The sequence below is a fragment of the Piliocolobus tephrosceles genome, chromosome 9 (assembly GCF_002776525.5).
Source record: "Piliocolobus tephrosceles isolate RC106 chromosome 9, ASM277652v3, whole genome shotgun sequence".
In the NCBI taxonomy this organism is placed as follows: Eukaryota; Metazoa; Chordata; class Mammalia; order Primates; family Cercopithecidae; genus Piliocolobus; species Piliocolobus tephrosceles.
Genome location: NC_045442.1, coordinates 5,752,340 through 5,777,572, shown reverse-complemented (window position 1 = coordinate 5,777,572; position 25,233 = coordinate 5,752,340). Strand labels below are relative to the sequence as shown.

At 49.7% G+C, this 25,233-nt stretch overlaps 1 protein-coding gene and 1 long non-coding RNA gene across 10 annotated transcripts in view; one reads left to right on the top strand and one right to left on the bottom strand.

The window, feature by feature from the left end:
• The window catches only part of PTPRE (protein tyrosine phosphatase receptor type E), a 175,764-nt gene that overhangs the window by 112,159 nt on the left and 38,372 nt on the right, over nt 1–25,233 (top strand). For 4 of the 9 annotated variants that reach the window (XM_023224204.3, XM_023224201.2, XM_023224199.3 and 1 more), the window contains 4 exons: nt 17,076–17,191; nt 22,369–22,468; nt 22,743–22,816; nt 24,572–24,708. In XM_023224204.3, the coding sequence (XP_023079972.1) occupies nt 17,083–17,191; nt 22,369–22,468; nt 22,743–22,816; nt 24,572–24,708 (420 nt within the window). In that variant the 5' untranslated portion in view covers nt 17,076–17,082. Of the gene's footprint in view, nt 1–14,334; nt 14,363–17,075; nt 17,192–18,883; nt 19,005–22,368; nt 22,469–22,521; nt 22,663–22,742; nt 22,817–24,571; nt 24,709–25,233 lie in introns of those variants that run through there. The other 5 variants (XM_023224206.2, XM_023224205.2, XM_023224203.2 and 2 more) reach the window with 4 other exon arrangements.
• Nucleotides 7,432–9,673, bottom strand: LOC111550691. Its single transcript, XR_002734153.2, has 3 exons — nt 9,628–9,673; nt 8,990–9,071; nt 7,432–8,519 (listed from the first exon to the last, which is right to left on the bottom strand). It is a non-coding gene; the product is annotated as an uncharacterized LOC111550691 (long non-coding RNA).

Genomic DNA, 25,233 nt, shown 5'->3' with positions numbered 1-25,233 from the left:
AGCCTGAAGCCAGACTGTGAGTGGGATGGGAGGGGTTGCCAGACAGGGTCCTCCGAGAGGTGTTGGCCACACAGCACCCACAGTGCCTCTCCCAGAGGACCCCTGCCCCTCTCATCTGGGCAGCGAGGATGGCTGGGATGGACGGCTTGGCTTTGCCCAAGCCCAGAGCAATGGTCACTGTACAGTGATGTTATTATGTTCTCAGAGAAATGCTCAGAGTCCCTCAGGTTGGTCGACATTTGTTCCTTGGACTCCTCAAAGGCTTTGCCAGAGAGTGGAGGCTGTGTGTGTGCGTGTGTGTGTGTGTGCGTGTGTGTGTGTGCACATGTGCGCGGGGCACAGGGCTGTTGCATGATTGTCAGATCAGAGGCAGAGTAATTGTGCTCAAAGCAAGAATAATTAATAATCCCGCACTTTTCTATGGTGGACCTTCTTATTAAAGTGTCAGAATTTAAGCAGCCCAATGTTGTACATATGGATGTAAGTGAGATCCGCATTGTCCGTTTGAACAGCTCTAACTTTTTTCTGGCTCAAGTGGTACATCTTGCACTAACACAAATCCATTTTTTACTTGACTTTGATTTGCTGATTAATATTATGATGCTGAGTTCAGGTATATGATCAGGTTACAAATATGATCAGTTTTTCACTGAATGGCTGTTATTTGGTTTCCAATAACAGAAACCTGTTTAAGGATATTTCAACAAAAAAACCAAACAACTGCTGAGTCTTACTGTGGCTTGGTATTTGGATTTTAGAACAAGAGTAACTAGATAACCCTGGATGTATTCTCTTCTTGGTTTATATTTTTAAAAAAGAAAAGAAAAACAGCTCGGTTTTGACATTAAGGAAATGGCTGGTAGCTTCTGGTTTCTCTGGGCAGCCCCGCTGGGAGATGCTGGTCCTTACTGCTCACTGCCCTCCTGGTGTCCCAGCTGTGGGATAATCCAGAGCCCACCTCAGACGAGCTCTAACCCAGATGAGCTCACAGTACTGCCATCCTGCTGCATCCTGAGCGGGCAGTGGGTTTCCAGCGTGGGGCCCCATTGTGGGTGATGGAATTTAGAGGAAGTGGCGTGATTTGATAGGGGTGGTTCAGCCATAGCTCAGCCCTGTGGGTAGAGTGTCTTTTTTTTTCTCCTTTTTCTTCTTCTTCTTTTTTTTTTTTAGACGGAGTCTCGCTCTGTCGCCCAGGCTGGAGTGCAGTGGTGCTATCTTGGCTCACTGCAAGCTCCGCCTCCCGGTTTCACGCCATTCTTCTGCCTCAGCCTCCCGAGTAGGTGGGACTACAGGCATCTGCCATCATGTCCGGCTAATATTTTTGTATTTTTAGTAGAGACGGGGTTTCACCATGTTAGCCAGGATGGTCTTGATCTCCTGACCTCGTGATCCACCTGCCTCAGCCTCCCAAAGTGCTGGGATTACAGGCGTGAGCCACCGTGCCCGGCCAAGTGTCTCTTTTTCAGGTTGGATGGTAGTAAACTCAATGAGAGAGAATTTTGCACATCAGGCTAGACCCTGCATCTGAAGTGGCAGAGGGCATTCATTCTGCAGGTGCCACACAGGCCTCTGAAGGGACTGTGACCTCCTGGGGGCAGGGGTTTGCTCCCAGACCTCCTGTGAGCCTCCTTAGCACTGAGCAAACCCCCGCATGTTTGGGGATATGCGCTGAGATGAGCCAGGTGGGATTTACTGGATTCTGAAGTACAACTGTGCAGCCTCAGGTTGCCTTTGGCGTCCAGGCCCTCGGGGCACCGCCATGCTCCCCAGGGCATGAGGGTTCAGAAAACACAGTCTGTTCCCAGAATTAGCACAATCAGAGCCCTGGTGAGACGGTGAAACTACTGTCCTTGGCCTCCAAAGCGTAGAGTGCCCCCAAGCCAATGAATGGTCATGAAATTTCCCACCTCCTGTTCCGCTCACTTGCCAGTCCCTCAGAGACAGCGCCTGCAGTGAGACTGTGCCCCAGAGTCTCACCACAGCCGGTCACAGGACCACAGGTGCCTGCTATGAAGGAGGGAAGAAAGGCCAAAAGGCATAGAAAAAATAATCTTGCTGTTCTAAGTTTCTTGCTGTATCTTTTACCACGTGCTTCCCATGAGGCTGCTTTTGACTGGAGGGTCAGCCTCTTTGACTGTGATGGCAAGTCTACATTCCGGTTCAAGGCTTTGATTTCCAGTACAGTCAGCCCCAATGTTCAGGACTGATCCTAAAGTATGCATTCAGTTATTGATCATCAATAGTTTATTATCCTATCACTGCATCTCCCCTGGACGCGGTAATGAAAGTATTGGTTTATTCACGGATCCTGTTTGAAGGATGTAACAAATTGATTTTCCGACACAGCCCAGATAAAGTCAAATGAAAGTCACAATGTAGAAGAGGTGGTCTTGACCTGATCATCACATTGAAAGTGCCTTTACCATGTTCAGAAGCCCTGGAGAATCTCACAGCACCACCCAGGCCCCTCCTGAGTCGGCAGCACTGAGTCCCCAGGTGCACCCAGCACCCTGCTCCCTGAGAAGCACTCAGACAGGACCTGAGACGATGCCCAGCGAGGAAACAGGGCAGGGCCAGGGCTGCCTCCAGGCCTCGTGAAAGTGGGAGCTGTGCCTCTCACAACCTTCCTGTCCCTGCAGGGGGAATCCCAAGGCCCCATTGGGCATTCTCCAGGCATTTTATGAAGCTCAGGTCCAGAACAGGAGGTGCCCAGCAGCTTCGGAATCGATGGCCCAGGGCCTGGCCTGCCGGGTGCTGACTCCCCCAGTGAGAGGGAGGCACACACCTCCCTGCACTCCTCCTGGTCACCCTCCCACAGTTTCACAGGGTGCTGCTGCTCTGGACTCTGCCCTGCCCCTCCGGAGGCCCCTCCAGAAAGTGCAAGACCCTGAGAGGGCCCTGACTCACAGGAGCTCATGTTCAAGTTCAGAGAGAAAAGCAGACAGGGAGGCACATGGAGCAGTGGACAGCCAGCCATCATGACCAGCGGAGACAGCTGGCAGGACTTCCCAGGCAGGCACAAGAGCCTGGGAGGGGCGCTGGAGGTGGGTGCGATGCCAGAGTGGAGTCCTGTGAACAAGGGCCGGGAGATGACGGTCGACTGGAAAGAAATCACCATCGCTGCTCCAAAGTCACCCTTGGAATTATAGTGATTTTGACAGGCTGTGGCAGCTGAACGTCCTCAATGTGAAAAGACAATCATGAAGACGATGAAAACGACTCTGAGCGCCTCTCCCAGGGAGTAGAGAGCGCCATCTGCATTTGCTATAGTGGCCCCCATCCGTAGTTTCACTTCCACAATTTCAGTTACCCACAGTCAACTGTGGCCTAAAATACATGAATAGGGTGAACAAGATATTTTGAGAGAGACCACGTTCACGTGACTTCGGTAACAGGATATTGTTAGAATTGTTCTATTTTATTATTGTTGTTAATCTCTTACTGTGCCTGATTCATAAAATAAACTGTATGTAGGTATGTATGTATGGGAAAAAGCATAGTATATATACATTATATAGGAAAAAAGGATAGTATATATGCATAGTATATATAGGAAAAAGGATAGTACATATACATAGTATGTACAGGAAAAAGCATAGTATATATACATAGTACATATAGAAAACAGCACAGTAACTGTGTTCTAAAATAGGTGAGTAGAGTACAAGATATTTTGAATATTTTGAGAGAGAAAGGACAGACCAAGTTTACATGATTTCCACGACAGTATATTGTTAGAATTGTTCTATTTTATTGTTGTTGTTAATCTCTTACTGTGCCTGATTCATAAAATAAACTTTATGTAGGTATGTATGTATAGGAAAAAGCATAGTATATATACATTATATAGGAAAAAGGATAGTATATATACATAGTATGTAGAGGAGAAAGGATAGTACATATACATAGTATGTGTAGGAAAAAGCATAGTATATATACATAGTACATATAGAAAACAGCACAGTAACTGTGTTCTAAAATAGGTGAATAGAGTACAAGGTACTTTGAGAGAGAAGAGAGACCAAGTTTACATGATTTCCATGACAGCATATTGTTAAAATTGTTCTATTTTATTATTGTTGTTAACCTCCTAAACAGCGCCCAATGTAGAGAATAAACTCTACCTAGGTATGTATGTGTAGGAAAAAGCATAGTATAGGCTGTCTGTGGCTTCAGGGGCTCTTAGAGCGTATTCCGCACAGATAAGGAGGGAACTGCTCTCTATAAATTGATGGTGCTTTCCATTAGAGCCATGGCAGTTTCTAGTGGAAAAAGTAACAAGTCTGCCAAAGTGTTGAGGGCAGTGTCCTCAGTGTCTGTTAATTGTAGTTTACTTTTGTCTGCGGAGGTTAACCTTGCTGTCTTCAGGGCACGCTTTCGTGATCATAAATAGTCTACTCTGTAATAATAATTTGGTCTTGGTAAGATCCCAAGACTATCCCAAACACAGTTATCTTGTCACTGCTTAGGTGGTAATTTTTAATGAGTAAAGGATTCAATCAGTATCTTTGGTGGTATTGGTGGTATATGTTATTTGAAATGACAATCAGCTGCTACAAGGAGGGGAAAAATTAATTATTGGTGACCTTCAAAACTCATGAAGAATTGTGAGACATGGTACATCGTCCTCCAATTGGAGATTGGGTAAGGAAACGTTTGTCTTCCGTCTTCGGTTTTATGGGACCCCCATTCAGGAATGAAGATTTATCACTTGATGGTTTTCAGGGGCTTCCTTGCTTTGTTCTTTCAAGACAAGAAGGATAATTTTCCTCTGTAGGGCGGAAATGTATCCAGTAAAAGTCAAGCTATATATAGTTCATTCTGTCTTGTTTGGCCCCAGCTATTGTAACGGTCACATGCTTTAAATGGGTAATTAGCCAGTGGCCTTGTTGGTGGTTGATTAAATGAATTCGAGTATGGCTTTAGGGTCTGAGAAAATGTGCTTTCGAGAAGCTTCTTTGTGTTTCCAGCTGTCTGTGGGTCTGTCGTCTTTATTGGAATCAACATAGACTTAATTCTCCCAGAATAAGCTCTTTACTTTTTATTCGTTTTCAAGAGGACACTATGCATAATTGGAATTATGCAACTTAGAGAATTAGAGTTTGGCACATAGGAAATTGAAATTATCCCTTAACAGACTTCCTGACCCGCCAGCATTCTTACCGGTCCTTGGCCTGGGTACAGTGCTGCTGAGTCCTTGGGCAGACCCTGTGCCTGTGCTAGTCCCACCCCCTCAGCATCTGGGCCTGCCCAGTCCCAGCCAGGCAGGGAGCCCCAGGAGGGAGCCCATCAGGGGACTTCCTGCGGCTTTAAAATTTCTTTTGCTTTTTAAAAAACTCTTTGATCAAATAAAGTTTAGTGTATAATCCACAGGTGTGCACTTGAGGCTTCTGCAGCATTTATATAAGAAAGCATTGAGCAGTGGCTCACACCTATATTTCCAGCGCTTTGGGAGGCCAAGACGGGAGGATCACTCGAGGCCAGGAGTTCGGGACCAGCCTGGGCAATATAGCAAGACCCCATCTCTACAAAAAATACAAATGAAATTAGGCAAGTATGATAGTGCATAACTGTAGTTCCAGCTACTCAGGAGGCTGAGGTGGGAGGATGGCTTGCGCCCAGGAGTTTGAGGCTGCAGTGAGCCATGATCATGTCACTGCACTCCAGCCTGGGTGACAGAATGAGATCCTGTCTCAAAAAAAAGAAAAAGAAAAAGAAAAAAGCACTGAAATGAATTATGAAGCATTGTTAACTCTTAGACATCATGGATTTTTAAAATTCTTTTACAACAAATTACCACTCTCTGTTCCTCTGCCAGCATCAGGGAATGGGGTCAGTGCTGTGACTCCCTAGTGAGGACCCACAGCTTAGGCTTCTCTGTCTTAGCTTTGCTGGAGCTTCTTCTTCACTCAAGGAAACCCCATCTGCAGATTCCAAGCCTCCCACTGGGGAGGTGAGGTCAGGACGTGGTCGTTTGAGTATGGAAATAGCGATAGATTTTATTGCCCCACTTATAGACGAGTAAACTGCAGACATCACCTCCATAGTCACCCACACAGTCAGGAGTAGGCCTGGGCGTCAGAGCTGGACCCTGTGCCCTCATCCTGAGCTCCTCCCAGACCCTGCAGCCTCTCCACGCAGCCTCACGTGGCGGGAGCTCAGTGCCACTCTTCATCCCCACGGGAACTCCCTAAACCCTGGGGCTTCCGTGCCTGCACTGGATTCGGGTCCGAGGGCAACACTGCCCGCAGAGCCCTGCATGTGGGGCTGGACTTTTCCACCAGAATCTGCTCCAGGGGACCCAAGGAAGCAGCCACTCCCCAGCTCCCAGCAGCCTCCTGGGTCACCCTCTTTCCCAGGGCACTGTCTGTTCCCCAGGGACCTCAGATGCCTCTGAACACACCTGGCCTGCGTGTATAGGGGCAGGGGACATGTGTATAAGGGGAGGGAGACACATCTTTGTGTCCATGGCTGCCTTTCTTTGGCCACCAGAGCCAGCTACTTCCGGGGGTACAATCTCCCAGCGTGTGCTCAGAATTCAGTTTCCAGCCTCCCGAGGGTCTCCCATGTATCTCTGGAAACCCCAAAACAACTGCTCCCTGGCAGGCCAAGCGTGCATGCATCGTGGGTGGCTGTGTGGCCTGACCCTGCATGGCCCAGGTGGGCCCCAGGCTGCAGAAGAAAGAACACAGCACTTCCTCCCTCAAACCCCCAGCGCCTCTCTGGTTGGCCAGCCAGGTGCGGTGGGCAGATGCCTCACCGTCTCTGACCTCCCTGTCCTCATCCATGTGTGTTCCAAGGCAGAGGGGCGCTGCCTGTTAGGGGAGGGTCCAGCAAGAGGCCCTCTCACCCTTGCCGGCCAGCACAAAGCAGTATATCTTTATCCCTTCCTCCTCTCCACCTGGCTGACACCTGACCTTTCCCCTATCTGTCTTCAGTGAAGGAAGATACAGAACAACACCCACTTCTAGTGAGTCAGCTCAGGCTTGTCCAGAGCACAGCTGGTCCGCTGCCCAGACCGCTGGAGGACACTGTGGGTCCATTCAGGTCCCTGCAGTGACAGCAAGACCAGGGACACCACCAAGCCTCTCATCCTTATTTCTCTCTGCCTGTTTCCTCTCCCACTTTTTCTCTCTTAACACTTGGACTTCTTTGCCAGTCTTTTAGTAATGTTTCAGTGATTTTACATTTAGACACAGGCAGTTACTTTTGTTCAAAAGCATTCAATTCCAACCTTCACCAATGGAGATAAAAAGCAAGCCCTTTGCATCCTTTTCTCTTTAACAAGCAAAACCGTCTCCAAAGAGGCCAGCTCACCGTGGCTACATCTGAAACTTGCTGAGTCGACAAATTTTACGGTTAAGGGTTTTTTATTGTTATTCTTTAAATCTTTCATCCGTGTAAGTATATTCATACTTGAAGCTTGGAAAATGTCTGGATTGTGTTTCTCCTTCAGAAAACATACTTTTTTTATTTGGGCTTTTGTTTTTCTCCATGTATAACAAATAATCATCTTGCCCTATGAGTCATATTGTCCTGATTTCATAGAAAACAGGTGCAGTATTAGATACAGATGCAGAGAGGGTCAACCCACAGCTGTGGTTTTCATGTCTGTGAGCAGGACTTATGATAGTGCCTGTTTCCTGGAGGGGGTGTTAGCAGGCAATGAGGTGACGCTTAGGTTAGAAGCACTTAGCACAGCGCCTGGTATATACTCAGTGTCCAAAAAGGTTGATTTGTATTATTAGCAATTATTCTGAGGAATTAACTCTGGCCTTGCCGGCCTGTGCTTCCTGCGGTGAGAGGCCTGATGGAGCCCAGTGGTCTATGTGGCTGTCTGCTTCTGAGCACTGTCCCTCCTCGGCTACTTTTGTGGGACCTGCATGGTGGAGGGATGCCCAGCACCCCAGAATTCAGCCCCCACTGACCAGCACCCCATAGGATGCAAGTCAAAGTGGGGCTCTGAGGTGTAGTTTAAAGGAGGTGCTTGTCCACTGGCCAGGAATGCTATTTCCCTGTTGTAATTATCCTTGTTGAGGCTGTTCTGCTCTCGGGCTTATCAGAAGATAAAGGGGTCAGCCTCCGCCTCCTGGCCTCTGCTTTCCTTCCTAACCCAGAAACATGTGGGTCAGCACCTGCATGACGAGGATGGATACTGGAAGAGTGGGCCATGGAGGCTTTGGAAAGATAACCGGGCAGCACCTGCATGATCAGGGTGGATTCTGGAAAAGTGGGCCATGGAGCATTTGGAAAGGTATCCAGGCATCGTTTCCACACCAGCATTCATGTTATTTCTCCATGCATGGATGGATGGGCCTTGAAGAGCCTGAAAAAGCAGGCTGAGCTCTCCTGAAAGGGGATAATCCTTGGTCTTTCTCTTTTTGCCAAAAGATCCTGGATAAATGAACTGAGACAGACCCCAATCTGGACCAGAGATGCTGCCGCTGCAGTTTGAGCCCACCTGGCTGAGAGAGGGCAGGTGACAGTCCCAGGACACCCACAGGAGGCCACTCAGGAGCCTGTGTTTCGGGCAGAAACAAAGAAGCTGAGAGGCACAGTGAGGTGGGACACCTGCACGCTGAGGGTCTCCACCTCCCTAAGGCAGGACAGGTCATGGCAGAGGCTTCAGGGGAGGGTCCTGACTTTGGCTGGGGGTGTGGGAGTCTCCAGAGGCAGCAAGCCCGGGACACTGATGGTACAGACCGCTGGATTTCTGGAGAACACTGTACTTCACCAGCCTGCGCCAGACACGTGATTCACAGAACTTCTCTAAAGGAGGTTAGCCGTGTTTGCCAGGCTCAGGGAGAAGTGAGGAGGCCTCCTCACCGTCTGTTAAATATGGGATCTGGATTGCCCTGCACCTGGCTCCTGCCCAGTCCCTTCTGCGATCTCAGGTAGCCTCACTCCTGGCAGGCAGAAGGGACTCGGGTCACACGCAGTCACACTCGGGGATTAGGACCTCAAGTGTATCAGTGAACCTGCTGCCTACCCCAGGCTGGGAATTGCTGGGCCGTGATCTCCTCCATCTTTTCTTTCTTCAGCTGCCTCTGAAGGTCACAGAATCTGCATTTCTTAGGAAAAACGGGGCAAAGGTGAGACAGTACACAGAACACCTGGCCCTGGCTCAGCCCCTCATGTGGACAGGCTACAGAGGGCCACTGCCCCGCTGCAGGAGGCTCGCCCTCAGCGCCCAGCAGAAGGGGTGGCCCCGTTCTGTCCCTGAGACCCCACTCCCTCAGGCACAGCAGAGCAGCCCGCTGGGGCCCAGGGCTCCTTGGCTCTTGGGTTCTGCTGCCTTCACTCCCAGAGCATGAAGCCAAGGCCAGGAGCGGGGGATCTGCCCCCAGCAAGAAGCCTCCATCCCTGGGGAGGCCTTGAGACCCTCTGGGATGAGGCCCAGTCCCCACCTGTGGCCACTGGCTGCCACGCCGCCCCAGCCCAGCCCTGGCCACCCCAGATGTCTGGCCCCTGTCCTGAATGCTATCCCCTCTGGCCTCGGCTGTCCTCCTCCCAGAGCGCTATCCTGCTCTGTCTCTGCTCAGGGTCCCCCCAGAGGCCTCCCGCTGGGATTTGTCTCCACTTTGCAGTTGCCTTTTGCCCCACATGCCCCGTCCTGTGGTTATTTACCTTATGGGGACATCCTCCCTCTTGATTGCAGACTCCTCAGAGGCAGATAAGAGTGGGTGGCTTTCATCCTCCAGCTCCTAACTCCGAGCCCACTGAGCTGCTGTGCTGTGGTCCATGTGAGTCATCAGATGCCCCACGCGGAAGCCTCGTGGGGGCTCAGGGCCCCAGCTGGGGGCAGAGCACCTCCAGAATCCTCCCAACCAGCTGCAGCCTCCTAGTTCTTGGTGACTCAGTGGACGGGAGACCGGCCTACAGGTTTCCAAGCTGCTGCCTTTCTCTAACACAGGGGCGGGTCCTGGCTCCCGGCACTATTGTTCTCCACCAGCCCTGACCCAGCACCCACTGTGAGCCAGGCCTGTGGGCGTCAGCACCAAAGACCAAAAGAGTTGCCAGCCCATGGGGCATCTGAAGCAGGCAGCACAATTGACCCTCTCAGCCCAGACACCACCCAGGGCCTTCTCCCTGACCTCGGTTACAGCAGATGAGAAGGACACTGTGGGAGAACCGAGTCAGGATGCCCAAACTGGATGACTTCGCTGCAGACGGTGCACTGCTGAAGGCCCGTGGGTCTCCTTTCTCTGGGATAACGCCAGACTCCAGCAGAAGCTTTAGTCTATTTCTGAATAGAGAAAATCTGCTGAAAAATGTCTCTTTTCCAGCTGAATAACAAACCTTTCAAGAAGAGGAGGATGAGGAAAAGACAGCATGTGTCCAAGTTGAGCTGAGACGGCCTGTAAGCCCAGGCCTGCCTAAGGCCCCCACAGTGGGCATCACCAGGGCGGAGGCCTTAGGGACCGCCAGCTTCCTCCACCCACCCGCCTGCACAGACAGCTCTTAGGCATCAATGCCTCAGCAGTCAGATCCGCCCAGGCTGCTTCTGAGTTTTGTGGAGAGATTGCTCTTCTGGGGGTGGGGACAGGACACTTATCTCCATCCCCCCACCAACCATCACAGGAGAATGAAAAACCTCAAAGAAAAACCCAGGGGGCGCACACAGGCGCAGACCCCAGTGGAGATGCAGGCTCCAGAATTGCAGGCTCCTTTGTGGAAACGGCAGAGGCTCCCCATGTGGGCTTCCCTCCCCCCTCCGAGGCCCTCCCAGGAAGATGTGGTGGCAGAGACCGCGTCCACTCAGCAAACAGCACCGTTCGCTTTGCTGAGTTTGCAAAGCTCAGCACGGCTGCTGCCCTGGCGAACAGTGGGACCACGCCATTATAATAGCCAGCCCTTGCCTCGTGAGTTACAGTTTACACGACGCACTCATTTAGGATCTCGTGGGATTCTCTTGTTTCACTCATTGGGAGGCAGGTGCAGAGAGGTTAAGTGTTCTGGAAAAGGCCCTCCTCTGGGGGCGGAGGAGGAGAAAGAGAGAGAGGATGAGAGTTAATAAGAGAGGTAGAGAGAGATGTCAAACCAGCTGGGTCTTCAGGCTCCGTGGCCTGGGCCCTTCAGAAAGTGCTGTGAGTTGACGTGCTGGAGAGAATCCGCGTGCCAGTCCCCGACACCTTATTTCTTCATGGCGATTCCTTCAAAAACACCGATGTAGCGCCTCCTCTGTGGCAGCTCTGAGACGGCACCAGGGTAGAGACCTGCATGAGACTTGGCCCTGCCTTGAGTGGTGCCACGTGCATGGATGATCCTGCCAGAACGGTCTTCCTGGGCAGCTCTGAACACTGAGCGTTGGCGTTGCCAGGGGAGAGTCCTGGTTGCCCGCGTCCTATTCAGGGTCTGTGGGTTCCCGGGCCCTGTGCTCTCTGTCGCCTGTAGGCCTCCCTCCCCAGCCCCCTTGGACTGGCTAACTCCCCTTCTCCCCAGGCAGCCCTCCAGACCCCTCTGGACAAGGGCAGACACCCTGCAGGGCGCCTCTACCACATTGTGTGCTTCCCCCACCTAACACATCGCAGTTGCGTTCTATTTATTGAAGGCTTTTCTCTCTCTGGCTGAATCGCAAGCTTTGGAAGTGGGGGGAGGGTCCAAGGCCAGTGTTTGTCTTGTTTAGTTGTCTCTCCAGATCCTGGCAGTCAACTCTTAGTAACCAGTGCTGAATGAATGCATGGATGAATACATAAGCCAACCAGCAGGTACTCATGAGTCTAGAGAGTCTCCCTCAACTAGCAGCGGAATGGATTTCTTTGAAATCAAAAGTGTAGCATAAACTTACCCACAAGAGCTTAGTCCAGCCATCATCACTTTTGGAGGTCTGATCCAGGGTGGGCTGCACTCAGCGAGGCCTGGGGCCCAGCTGGCCAGCATCTCCTCTGTCAGCCACACCCCTGAGCAGAGGCTCCGTGGAGGGGCTGCAGGCCTCAGCGCTGGGTGCCCTCTTCTCGGTGGGAGACAGCAGGAGGGCTGTGCTGTTTCCAACATTCCCAGCACTTCCATTATTTCACACCGTTACTGCTGAGCCCCGAGGGCAGATGGATGGAGCCGTGTTGTGTGGGCCCTGCTGTTTTCCGGCCCAGGGTGTTTCGGGCAGTGGTTCTGTTTCCCATATTGATCTTTCCCATGGCCCTGCCAGGTAGCCTCTGATAAAGCACATCTCTTCTGAGTAAGCAATGGCCTAGGGACCATGAAGTACCTGTGAGTGTGACTCTGCCAGATGAGGGGCAGGTGCAGCCATCGGTCAGACCTGAGCAAAGCTGCATTCCTTGCCTGGTTCAGGTGTGAATCTTCAGGGCAGTAAAATGTGGATGAGACTGAGTAAGGGGAGAATCAAGATGTATTTTGTTGAGAGAAGGAAAAATACGAGCAGGTCTCATGACAGAGGGCTCAGAGATCTAAATCTTGGAGGGCCCCAGGCTCAGTTCCCACCACACCACGCCGTGTCTCTGCATTCCCTCCAGGGGACCATATTTCCCTCTTCAATGGAGACAGCCCTATTTTCTGCTTGTTGTCCCTGTGTCCTGTCCACTTTCACATTTACTCCATATTTTTCATCTTACAGCAATTGAAATTTAAACTTTATTTTTTTTTTTTTGAAATGGAGTCTCATTCCATCACCTAGACTAGAGTGCAGTGGTACAATCTCAGCTCACTGCAACCTCCACCTCCTGGGTTCTAGCAATTATCCTGCCTCAGCCTCCTGAGTAGCTGGGATTACAGGCGTCCACCACCACGCCTGGCTATTTTTTGTATTTTTACAAGAGATGGGGTTACAGCATATTGGCCATGGTGGTCTTGAACCGCTGACCTCAGGTGATCCACCCACCTTGGCCTCCCAAAGTGCTGGGTTTACAGGCATGAGCCAGCATGCCTGGCTGAAAATCAAACTTTTAATGTTGAAATACTTGCATTAACAGAATCCAGGAAGGTTCCACAGGCTGTCTACTTGTGCCTCCCAGCTTCTGCTATGCTCTTCTCATAGGATGGAGACACCTGTGCCAGGAACAGGCTCTCTCTAATGGTGACTAAATCTGGAAGATGACAGCCACCATCTTCTCTCTCTTCATCACTCTTTCCTAACACAATGTCAGTAACACTTACCTTTCAAGGACAACAGGCAGGTTAGAAGAGAAAAAGTGCCCTTGGAGAAGAGTTGGTTAGAACCAACTCCCGTTGGCATCCCAGTGTGGTGGGAGGAGGTTTCAAAGCTGGGGCTCCTGCTGGCCACTTGTGGTACCAGCCAGTTGAGCTGCGGCCCACACTATGGCCTGTGAGATGCCATGGTCATCAGCATCTGTAGGAAACATGAGAAATTACAGGGTAGGGGATTTTGAAATATTTGTAGGAAATCAATACAACTTGTAAAAAACAGTCTGAACTCTTCTTCGATGGGCTTGGGCATTTATTGTATGGTGTGAATCTGCAACTCTATTTAAATTATGTTTCAGTAGAACTTTCTGAATTTGCCTTAAACTTGTAAGTCAGGAATAACCAGAAAAGGCGTATCAAGCCCTGATTTTTTTTTTCCAGAAAGTTGATGATAATGTTGGAATAATTTGTAATTTATACCAAATACCTATAAACATTTATTAACTACCTCGGGGGCTGTAATGGTATCGCTGACCACACAGAAGCAAGAAATAAATAAAAAGCTGCTAAGAGATCATCCGTATTCACTAAGTGGCTGCTTGAAGAACCCTGTGCCTGAAGATGATAAATTGAAGGTGCTTTGCCAACTGCTCACAAAGCATGACTTTTCACTTAGATCAAAAAAGTATTCTCAGCTAATTTTGCTCATCTTCAATTCCAGGTTTCACTGTGAAACCTGAAAGGTGAAGTGATAGCTGTTAGTGCTCCCAAGGGTAGAAGAATTTCATGAACCATCAGATGATGCCAGTGTTACATCAGTGTCATTTTCAAGCAGTGATTTTCAAACAAAATCAGTCCATTCCCATGGTGGTTTTATTTTTATTTTTATTTTTTAATTCATTTCTTGGAATCCCAATACAACTTGGATGTTCCTCCTGTCAAAGGCAAAACCTTGACTTAATTACTAATGTCACAGGAAATGCAGTGGAAGAATCAGCGTCATGATAAAATTATTTGGGGGGGGGAATTAGGAATATGATATTATATAAGTGTGGGTAAAGCTTGGCATTTGTAGTAAATGTATTGTACTTGGAATTGATCGTGGTGTACACATCATTTATTTACTTATTTATTTATTCGAGATGGAGTCTTGCTTTGTCACCCAGGCTGGAGTGCAGTGGTACAATCTTGGCTCATTACAACCTCCGCCTCCTGAGTTCAAGTGATTCTCCTGTCTCAACCTCCCGAGCAGCTGAGATTACAGGTGTGCGCCACCTCACCCAGCTAATTTTTGTATTTTTAGTAGAGACGGGGTTTCTCCATGTTGGCCAGGATGGTCTCGAACTTCTGACCTCAAGTGATCTGCCTGCCTTAGCCTCCCAGAGTGCTGGGATTACAGGCATGAGCCACCATGCCCAGCCTCACAGCATTTATAGTTGTGTCCAAATTGGACATCTCATCAGTTAAAATAGAAGTTGTTGATGTCAAAATTTATAAATAGTTACATGTACACGGAGTAACTGAACTGCAAATTCATGGCAATTAGGCTGATGTTGAATTTTGAAGACACTGCAGCTTTGTAGTATACACTTTCTCTCTCCTGCTCATCATCAATCAGATTCTAGAAATGTTCGAGCCTTCAAAGAATTATTTTGTAAATAAACTTAAGTGTCCTAAAAAGATGGTGAACCTTTCTGCAAACAAGGCCCTAAGTGTGAGTTTAGTTTAGTTCCAAACTAATTGGAAATACATTATAGAAGGATTCAATAAATGGAGCACCCAACCCCACCACTGTGGTAGGCTCACAACAGAAATGAATGAAATACAAATCCTTAAAATTCTGCATAGTTTCAATCACTGTTTCAAGCACCATTTGGACCAGGTCACTCGTGCAAGCCCACTGAGAGTGAATGGCCAGGGACTAGCAAGTTGTCGTTGGCCTTAAAATATAACAGGGACAGAGCCGGGCTCCAGAGGGTGGACAGGCTTTCAATTCTGCAGGTTGTTGCCCACTGCTGCTCACGTCAGAAAATCACCTGCGGCTCCCCTGAGCACTTCTGGACCCCAGTTTCTAATAGATGAACAAAATGATCTTTGTCTTTCTCAAGGGTGTCAGCCTCCTCTTAGATCACTGAGCATTTGAAGAGGAGGGTTATCAAATTCATGCATGAGATAAGACAATGTTTCAGCTAGGAAGTCTGCATCTCTGGAGTTGTATTAAACCAATTAATATTCCCCAATCAATTACTTGGTAATTTACTCAAGTATATTAAACGTATTGTGGCAGTGTGCAGTAACAGATTTTTAAAAACAGTGTGTGCCTACATGGGCAGAGCTGCCTGCTTCGTGGAAGGGCCAGGGCAGCATGCAGCGGGGATGAGGGCTTCTGTCTCCAGGGTTCCTGGTTCAAATCACAGTTCCTCCATATCCTCCAGCCTGACTTTGGGCCAGTTCTTTATCCTTCAGGAACCTCTGTTTCTCAGCCCTGTGGGGTTATTGTGCGGATAATACAGATATAAAATACCCAGCACATAGTAGGTGCTCGTGGAATTATTTGTGTATATGGCTCATTTTGCAAATCTAAAATGTGTATTTTGGAAATAAAAAAAGAGGAAAGAAGTAAAAGTGCTGATTGCCACCATGGTAGTTGTTCTGGGCTAATTGTTATAATGTCCTCATAATGGTTTCATCTTAATAGTGGTGATTACTGAAACACAATTAGGATTTTTCACGCTCATTCAGATGTCTTCTCTAATTACAAGCATTAGTGTTTAACATGTGAGCAGCCGGGGAATGGATGTTTCTTGGCCTCAGTTCTGAAATGGGGTCCATTTGCATCCCTGAGGGAGGCCTCAGGCAGGAGAGGGCTGCTGGTGGGGACAGGCTGACCTTGGACGGGGTTCAGGGGGTGGGGAGTGGAGGGGAGCACACCTCCACTGCATGTCGACATTGTCAACAACAAATCCCATTCAGCAGGTGCCACTGCCCACCTGCACCTGCCAGTGAGGCTCTAGTGAGGGGTTTCCACGCCACCAAGCAGTCACTGCCACATTTAGCGATGCTCTGATGTTTTAGCAAAATGGAGTGCCAGGTGAAGATCTGAGGTGATGGCCCACGGGTCCTCAGCATGAAAGAGCCTTTTTCCGTGCTGAGCCAGTTTACAGTCTGGGTCTGCCCCTGGGCATTCCTACCCCCTACCCCCAATAAATACTCACCGGCATCCCAGGGTACTCAATTGGCTCTGTCAAGATGAGTGGACCATGGCCCCATCCTTACAGAGGCCTCCACTTCACTTGAGAGTTCAGACATGGCCATGGTCAGATGCAAGGGTCAAACTGGAGCCAGGCAGAGCGTGCTGGAGCCAGACCAAGCACTCAGGAGCTAGACTGAGTGTGCTGGAGCAGCAAGGAACAGAGAACTTGGCTGCAGCTGGGCGATGAGGCTGCCTGAACTAGGCCCTGGAGGATTGACATTTCCCAAGCAGAGCGAAGGAGGACGAAGAAGCAGATTGAAAAGCAGTGTCTTGCTGGGTGTGAAGAGGACAGCTGGCCAGAGAGCAAAGCTTGAATGGGAGGGGTAGAGTTAGCAGGGCGAGTGGAGGGTGGATGGTAGAGGGTCCAGGACGCCAGGCTAGGTCACCCACAAGTGATTTCTCCTAAATGGTTCCGGGGAGGGCAGGGGTCTGAGATGAGATGGCCCTGGGTTCCAGTCCCCGACCTGCCCCCACTAGCCATCAACCAAGCGGGTCCTCTGAGTCCTGGCTCCCTCCTTTGAGTGAATGTCCGTAGTCAGTGACCGTAGCCCCCTGGTGTTGGGAAGGCTCAGTGAGATGATCCGTGAAAGTGACAGGCAAACTTCTTGGCTCAGAGCAAGCCCTGAAATGAAGTTGGCTCTTATCCTCATCATCACTGCCTGGCACCGGAGGGTCCCACTGCTGCTGCTGGATGACCTCTGAGCCTGTCCCTGCCTCTCTGCAGGTCCACCATGGAGCCCTTGTGTCCACTCCTGCTGGTGGGTTTTAGCTTGCCGCTCGCCAGGGCTCTCAGGGGCAACGAGACTACTGCCGACAGCAACGAGACCACCACGACCTCAGGTAAGGACCCATCCCCCTCTCCCTTTCCCTGGCTACCTCCCTTACTGCCTCCTCCTTAGCTCCTGGGACCATTCAGAGGGTGAAAAGGGGGCTTAGGGTAAGAGAAGAATGATGTGGCTCAGTTTCTTAGTGTGCTTTTCATAGTTTGTGCCTCTAAAAACAGGAAGGCTAAATAAGCTAGTTTAGCATTTGGTTGTTCAGCAAAGCTTAGTGTTCTAGAGGTGTCCCATCTACAACCCCAGCTGAGAGTCGGGGTCAGCCTTGGCTGGAGGCGGGAGAGCAATAGGGTTAAAAATCCCCCAAAATCCCGTTGTGCAGAAAACCAACCATGAACGTACATGGATGAGGCGATGTGACAGTTAATGTCCCTGATGTGACCATTAATGATATGAACTAAAGAATTATTCTTAGGCCGAGTGCAGTGGCTCACACCTGTAATCCCAGCACTTTGGGAGGCCAAGGGGGGTAGATCACGAGGTTAGGAGATCGAGACTATCTTGGCCAACATGGTGAAACCCCATCTCTACTAAAAATACAAAAATAAGCTGGGTGTGGTGGTGCACGCCTGTATTCCCAGCCACTCAGGAGGCTGAGGCAGGAGAATCACCTGAACCCAGGAGGTGGAGGTTGCAGTGAGCTGAGATTGCGCCACTGCACTCCCACCTGGCGAGAGACCAAGACTCCGTCTCAAAAAAAAAAAAAAAAAAAAGAATTATTCTTAATATTTTAGGTCAGATATTGGCATCATGGTTAGTTTTATTTTTAAAAAGAAGAGTCCTTGCCTTTCGAGATGCCTGCTGAAGCGTTCATGAGTGGACTGTGATGTCTAGGCATTATGCAGAAAAGAGCAAGAGAGAAGTGGGGGTGGGAGCTTGTGAGCAAAGTCACACCGAGGGCCCCACATGATTTTCTAACCCTGGATAAATGTCCTGCAAATGTACCATTGGTCCCAGGAGGAGGAAAGAGTGAAGATTTCTGGCAACAGAACCTCCAGTGAGGACAGCAGTTCTAAGTGCCCACCTGTCTTTTTCCTCTTCATGTTGAAACCTCAGAGACATCTCAAACCCCCAAAACGAGAGACCAGAAGCTGCCAGCAAATATAAACTTGCCTCTTTGCAAGCCAGTCCTTCAGGGGCAGGTCACTGATGCTTCAATGAGTTATTTCAACCCACAATCCCGACTTTTCTTCCCAATGCAAATCAACTGGCCACTTAGAAATATCTGACACACTGCCTGGATGTCCCCTCACATCCAGGAGTCACAATGGCAGAACATCCGTTTGCACAACAGTGGGGAAGAATCTGCCCGGGCTCTGCAGACAGCCCCTCAGGTGGCACTGTGGGCACCGGCAGGATGACGTCCACTGCACCTCTGAGGCTTTTCAGTTTATTTGAAAACAAAATTATTGGCTCACATATTGCCACAGACATGGGGTGTTACTTTCAGGAGAAGGACACCGTCATGTGACCTCAGCACCCAGAGCAGAACTAAATGTGAAACTCACACCTTGGTCCAGCCTCTGCCAGGGCCTCTGCGTGCTGAGCAAGGCTGCTGGTCCACAAGCAAGAGGGAAACGGGCCTCGGGCTATAAGGCGCAGACGGGCTCCTTTGACCTAGAATTGTAGAAGGAACCTGATCCTGTGAAGTGCCCTTTAAATCTTCATCTGAGCCCCGGAAGAAGTATGAAGGACCATTTCAGATGATAACACGTTGCCACAGTGTGCCAAAACAACAGGAAGCTGTTTCATTGGTTCATTGAACAAATCATATTCAGTACTCATCCAGACACATTCTTTTACAGAAGGAATTGAAGGTAAATGTTTACAAATTATATAATAAAATGTTATCTATAAAAAATAGTATGTAGAAGAACACAGTGGAAACATGAGTAAAGAATATGACCAGGCAAAATACAAATATCTAATTATGTTTCACTAATCATGAAAAGATGCTCAACTCTCTAGAAATTAGGGAAATGCAAGTTAAAATAACATTATCATTTTACCTATCAGATAGACCAAAATGAAAAGGGTCGGCAATATCCCAGAGAAGAGAAATTGCTCCATTGCCCACTATGGGTAGCGTTCCGCAATCTTTGTGACACCAGGGACCAGTTTAATGGAAGACAGTTTTTCCGTGGAGTTGGTGGGGGATGGGGGTGAGGAGGGCATGGTTTGGGGATGATTCAAATGCATTATATTTATTGTGTACTTTATTTCTATTATGGTTACATATTATAACATACAATGAAATAATTATACAACTCACCATCATGTAGAATCAGTGGGAGCCCTGAACTTGTGTTCCTGCAACTAGACGGCCCCTCTGGGGGTGATGGAAGACAGTGACAGATCACCAGGCATCAGGTTCTCTTAAGGAACAAGCAACCTAGATCCCTGTCATTCACTATAGGGCTCGGGCTCCTGTGAGAATCCGGTGCCACCACTGATCCGACAGGCGGCAGCGCTCAGGCGGTAATGCTTTGCTCAACAGCTACTCACCTCTTGCTGTGTGGCCCAGTTCCTAACAGGCCACAGACTGGTACCCATCCGTGTCCTGGGGGAATTGAAGACCCCTGCTATGGATGAGTGTAGAAGTTGGAAACTTGGGGCTGCCAACCTGGCAGCTGTGTTAAAATGTAACAGGCGTAGAGGCTAACACAGAAGCTATCCTACAGAAACACTTTCGAGACACAAAGAGATATATATGTGTGTGTGTGTGTGTGTGTGTTGCAGAACTGTAGGTAATAGCAGAAAAGTTGGAAGCAACTTAAATGTCCATCCTATTTTGGTCTATCCAAAAAGTGGAATCCAAGCAGCTATTAAACAGAATGAGGAAGCTTATCTGGGCTGACGTGGAAACTCTCCAAGACAGACAGCCGTACCAGAAAGGCAAGCTGGAGAACTGCCCCGCGGTGCATTTCATCTGTTTCTTTCATATTTAATGTGGCTATATGGGGACGTGTCTTAAAATTGGTAGCACTTCACAATTATAATCAGTATCATTTTTTTTCTTTCTTAGTGGTTCTTAAAATAACAATACTTTTTACAATCCGTGGAGCTTTAGATGAAACAAGAGGAGTAGTATGGTCTATTTATTTCCCAAACCTGCATATTTATGAACATAAATTTATAGAAGAAAATGTCAGGAAAGATACGCTTTGAAATCTTAATTATGTTTAACTCTGGCAAACAGAACAGGTTCCTGAACATTGAAAGTTTTAGGCCAGAGTGAGCTGGGACCTTAAACTATTGTCTGCGCACCTGTCCTTGAGTGAGCCACATCTTTCCAGTATGGACTTGCTCCACCTCTTGAGGCCCTGGGGGAAGGAGGGCTTGGCATGAAGGTGGGAGAGGAGAAGAGGGATGGAGATAAGACGGGGGCCACAGTGAGAGCAGCTGTGCCCTGGGGCAGAACTGAGGTGGTCCCTGGAAGACCCCAGCTCTGGGCTGGAGCTCAGGATTAGCTTCCTGAGCAGAGGGTGCTGGGTGGTCACACTCTAGCCAAGGTTGCCATTCTCTTTGTCTGCTCCAAAGTCACATTCAAGCCTAAAGTTTTCAACTTGCAGGATCAGAATCTGTGTAAGCAAACATGCACACACACATACACACACAAAGTTGCAAGTGTACGTATGTATAAAATCGGTGTGAACATACACACACACTTTGCTTTGGGCAATGGCTGGACAGTCATTCAGGAAGAAGGCTGCTTCATAGTGACCACCCTGGGGACTGGGCACCTTGACCTCCGTCCCACCCCGTCGGAGCCACAACAACATGAAATGAAAATAGACTATGAACCGGAATTTCCTTCTCAGATGCCTCCCGGCCTCCTGCCTGGACCATGTTGGTGCCCAGAGGACATTTTTGTTTTCTTCCTGGTTCACACCATTTTAAAAAATTGTATTTCAATTGAATTTCTTACCAATATTTAAAACTCAAAATGTTTACATAAAAAGGTGAATTTCTTCTTTAGGAAAGTGGGAAGAACTAGGCACTGTGGGCACCCCTTGTGCTTGGCCCCAGTGGGCTGGAACTCAGAAGTAGCCGTCCCTGCAGGCAGGACATGGGGAGTCCCCACTCCCGCCCCCACTGGCCTCCCCACGCCACCCGGGGATGCTCTCACCTGCCCCTAGAAGGCCGTTGGGTTTCTGATCCTGATCTCTGGCCTCCTGAACAGAGGCAGCTGCTACCCCAATCATTGCCTTTGAGGGGCTTCCCCAGAAACCTGGGCGCCACGGCAGTCATGCTGAGGGCCGGGTCACTCACGGCAGGGTAAGGTTTGCGCTTTGAGGCATCCAGGCCCTCTCTGGGTCCGCAAGAGAGGAGTCCAGTGGGCTTCTTGGAGGTGGGGGCCTTTCAGATTGTCCTTGAGGAGTGGGAACATTTTGGTGAGGAGGGGGCTGTGTGGCCGGCTGGGGAGGAGCAGGAACAAAGTCCGACGTTGGGAGAGCAGGTGGGGTCCAAAGGTGGCAGCGAGGTCACCAGGGCCCCTTGGAATTTGGGCTGGTGAGCCAGGGGCATGTCCTGAGCAGCAACAAAGCCACTGAGCTGGGCCTGGAGCTGCAGTCTCTTCCCGGGTGAGGAAGGTCAGCCTGTCAGGTACAAAGGACAGAGTAAGAGGCGGGTGGTGGCTGGGCACTCAGCCTCTGACACGTGGAATCGGGACCTGGAGGCTCTGGAAGGTGGGGTCACAGTGCGCTGGGGCCACAGGCCTCTATCCAGCCCCAGGGCCCGGCCGCCTCCCTATGCCTTAGCTCCTGCCCAGCCCAAGGGGCCCTGAGAGCTGAGCCATGCCAAGTCAGCCTCCCGCGCTGTCTTAGGACCCTGCAGTGGACACTGGCCCCTTCACCCTTCTCCAGCTTCTTAGCAGGAGAGCCAGGCAGCCAGGCAGCCAGGCCATGTGGGGGTCTGCGGAACTCACCCCTGTCATGCCTGCCCCAGGGATCTTGGACAAGTCACCTTACCCAATCCTCAGTCCTGGATTCTTTCTCTGAATCAACAGCAACAACCAAAGCTACTTCTCTGTTATCTCGTGGGGCCTTTTCAGGATGATGGATCCACTTTGCAAACTACAGTGTGGGGTTCTGGTGTCCAGGAACAAGAGCTCATGGAGGGGACTCTTTTGCAAACTGTGAAGTGAGGTCAGGGGTTAGGGTCTTTCTGCTTCTCCTGCAGGCCCTCCGGACCCAGGCGCCTCCCAGCCACTGCTGGCCTGGCTGCTACTGCCGCTGCTGCTGCTCCTCCTCGTGCTCCTTCTCGCCGCCTACTTCTTCAGGTAGGAGTGTCCTGGCGCAGTGACTTGCCCCAACCAGCTCAGAGGAGGAAATGAGCCTTCTGATGCTTTGGGCGTGGGCTGTGCAGCAGAGGGCAGCTGGGAGGCTGGGTGGCCGGGCCTGGGAGAGACACACAGGCCAGGCCTTAGCACGGCTCAGCCATGAGCAGCAGGAGTAGCTTTTCCCGGCTCACCTGGTGGGTATCGCTGTGCCGAGTGCTGTTGGCTGTTAGGGAACCTAGAAGTGTGGAAACCTAACAAGTCCTGTGTCTCTAAGGTTCAGGAAGCAGAGGAAAGCTGTGGTCAGCGCCAGCGACAAAAAGATGCCCAACGGAATCTTGGAGGAGCAAGGTACAGAAGCTCCTCTCTGGCTGGGGCTTGGGGGAAAAATGTGTTCTTTTTAACAGACGCTGAGGTGCTTTCTCTCTTTAACATTCCAAGTAAATTTTGAGGTGTGCCTTGCCACTTTCATCTCACTTTACCTGGTATGATGCTGTCATTTAGAATCTCACTATTTCAAAACTTTAAGGATCATTTTTCTCTCTGGTGTGACACGGACGTTTGAGACATTTTTGTTTGTGGCTTTTTTTAGAGAGACTGTTCATATCCTGTCATTTTCACAGGGTGCTGACATGTAACACTTTTCAGTGAGGCCTTACAATGGTTCTTAGATAAGACTGTCTGGCTCATAAACTATTCAACTGGGTTTGTACTGCTTTAGGATCAAGCTGGAAAAAGGGACTTGCTCTACTAAAGTGCTTCATGTTTACAGAGCATCAGAGTTAGCTGGGAGCATTTCCAACTTTTCCATCAGAAGTATAGTTTCTAACTGGTTGTTGCTACTTACAACGGAACATTGCTTTTCTCTCCATACATCGAGATGAGATGACCGAGAAACATGTGTAAGGCAGAGGCCACAAAAATATTACTTCTCACTCCAGTGACTACAACTTCCTGGAGTCAGCTTCCTGCCTACCTGTAGTCAGTTCTATGGTTCAGGGAAACACACGTGCTGTCAGACTAAAATAGACTCTTAAAACGGACCTTAGATAATTAAAAGAATATCACCAACAAGGACCCAGCTGAAATGTAGCCTCCCAGCGCTCGTGAGACCCGAGACCCTGGTTAGATGATAATGTGGCCCCAGGTGCTGTCTTCCTGCCCTTGTCCCAGCCCCCAGTTCCCTGCCCTGCACGTTTCAACGGCAGGAACGGGAGGGAAGAGGGTGCGGCTGGTGAGTAGCAAGGAAGCTCAGCGTCATTCATTCTGATCCTGTCTGTCACTTGGAGGAATGAGCCTTGGGTGAAGTTTTTGACTGGGCTTCAGAACGGCTCTGCAGGTAGGGACAGGCCCTTTTGCAAGTGTGACAGCTGGGTTATCATGCTGACCCATGATATCATGCTGGGTTGTCAATATCAGCTCATTCTCCAGGAAGAGAAACACATGCTGGGTTGTCAATATCAGCTCATTCTCCAGGAAGAGAAGCACGTGCCCATGACTGTTCTTGCGTCTCACTCCGGACTTGGGGAAGGAGTGTGTCCAAGAACTCCCTTGTAACACGTACTTCTCCTTCTCAACGCCCCTTGTCACCCTCCCCAGACAAGGGTGGTTTTCCCTTGGAGCTTATGGGGTTTGAGGAACCAGGAATATTTGTGATGAAGAAGAAAAGGCTGAGAGAGACTGCTCTGAGTTTGCTCCCAGAAGCCATAATTACTCTTTCTTATTTCCAAACCTGGAAAGCTGAGCTGGAGAGTGAGGCTGTCTTGAATCCTTTTGTAGAAGGAGCAGGGGCTGGAGGGAAGGAGAGGTAGAAGGGTGGGTGGATGAGTGGCCTAGGGAAGGGGACAGGGTGTTTCCTATGAGGGAGAGCAGGTGACACTGGGCAGAGGGACGCCTGTCACTTGTAAATGATGTGGATGCCTCATAGGAGTCGAGTGTTTGGAATCAGCTGCTCGGGACCCGGCTTAGCCCAGCTATGTGATTTGAGAGAACCGTCCCAGCTCCAGCCTGGTCATTTCTTCAGGAATGTCGTTGGTCAGCTTGGTTCCTCAGTCACCTGTCCAGGAATGTGGCTAAATGACCCCCATGTTTCTTTTGGTCCCACAGAGCAGCAAAGGGTGATGCTGCTCAGCAGGTCACCCTCGGGGCCCAAGAAGTACTTTCCCATCCCTGTGGAGCACCTGGAGGAGGAGATCCGTATCAGATCCGCCGACGACTGCAAGCAGTTTCGGGAGGAGTTCAACGTGAGTGTGGGGAGGGGCCCCCTGCTGGGTGCCCTGTGGTCGAGACCTGTGAAATCCAGTGTTACAGATCAGGATGAATTATCCCAAAGACTCGGAACCCTTGCATTGGTTATGACACTGTCCCATGAATGGGCGTGGGAGGAAACCTGGTTTGTGGTGCAATGCCCTTCGCCAATGCTTATTTCCTCATTTATAAGATGAGACAGTTGAGTTAGAGGTTTGTGAAGCCTCCTTCCACCTCCCACACTCTGAGTGTCAAGTTCTAAAATCAACTGTGACAGAAACACTGTTATCTCGATAATGCAGAAGGCTAGGGCCTGAGCACAGCACAATATGACAATATCATGGGGAAAGCAACAGAGCCCCAAACCATCCTTTCATGGCTTCTGAGAGCTGGAGCATCTAATCGGAGTAGGCGATGTTCCTCTTCTGAACCACCACCTCAGCATTAAGGAAGCAGCTGTGAGCTGCCTTAAGGGAACACGAGTTATATCTGCTTGTGTATCAACATGGGTGGGTGGGTGG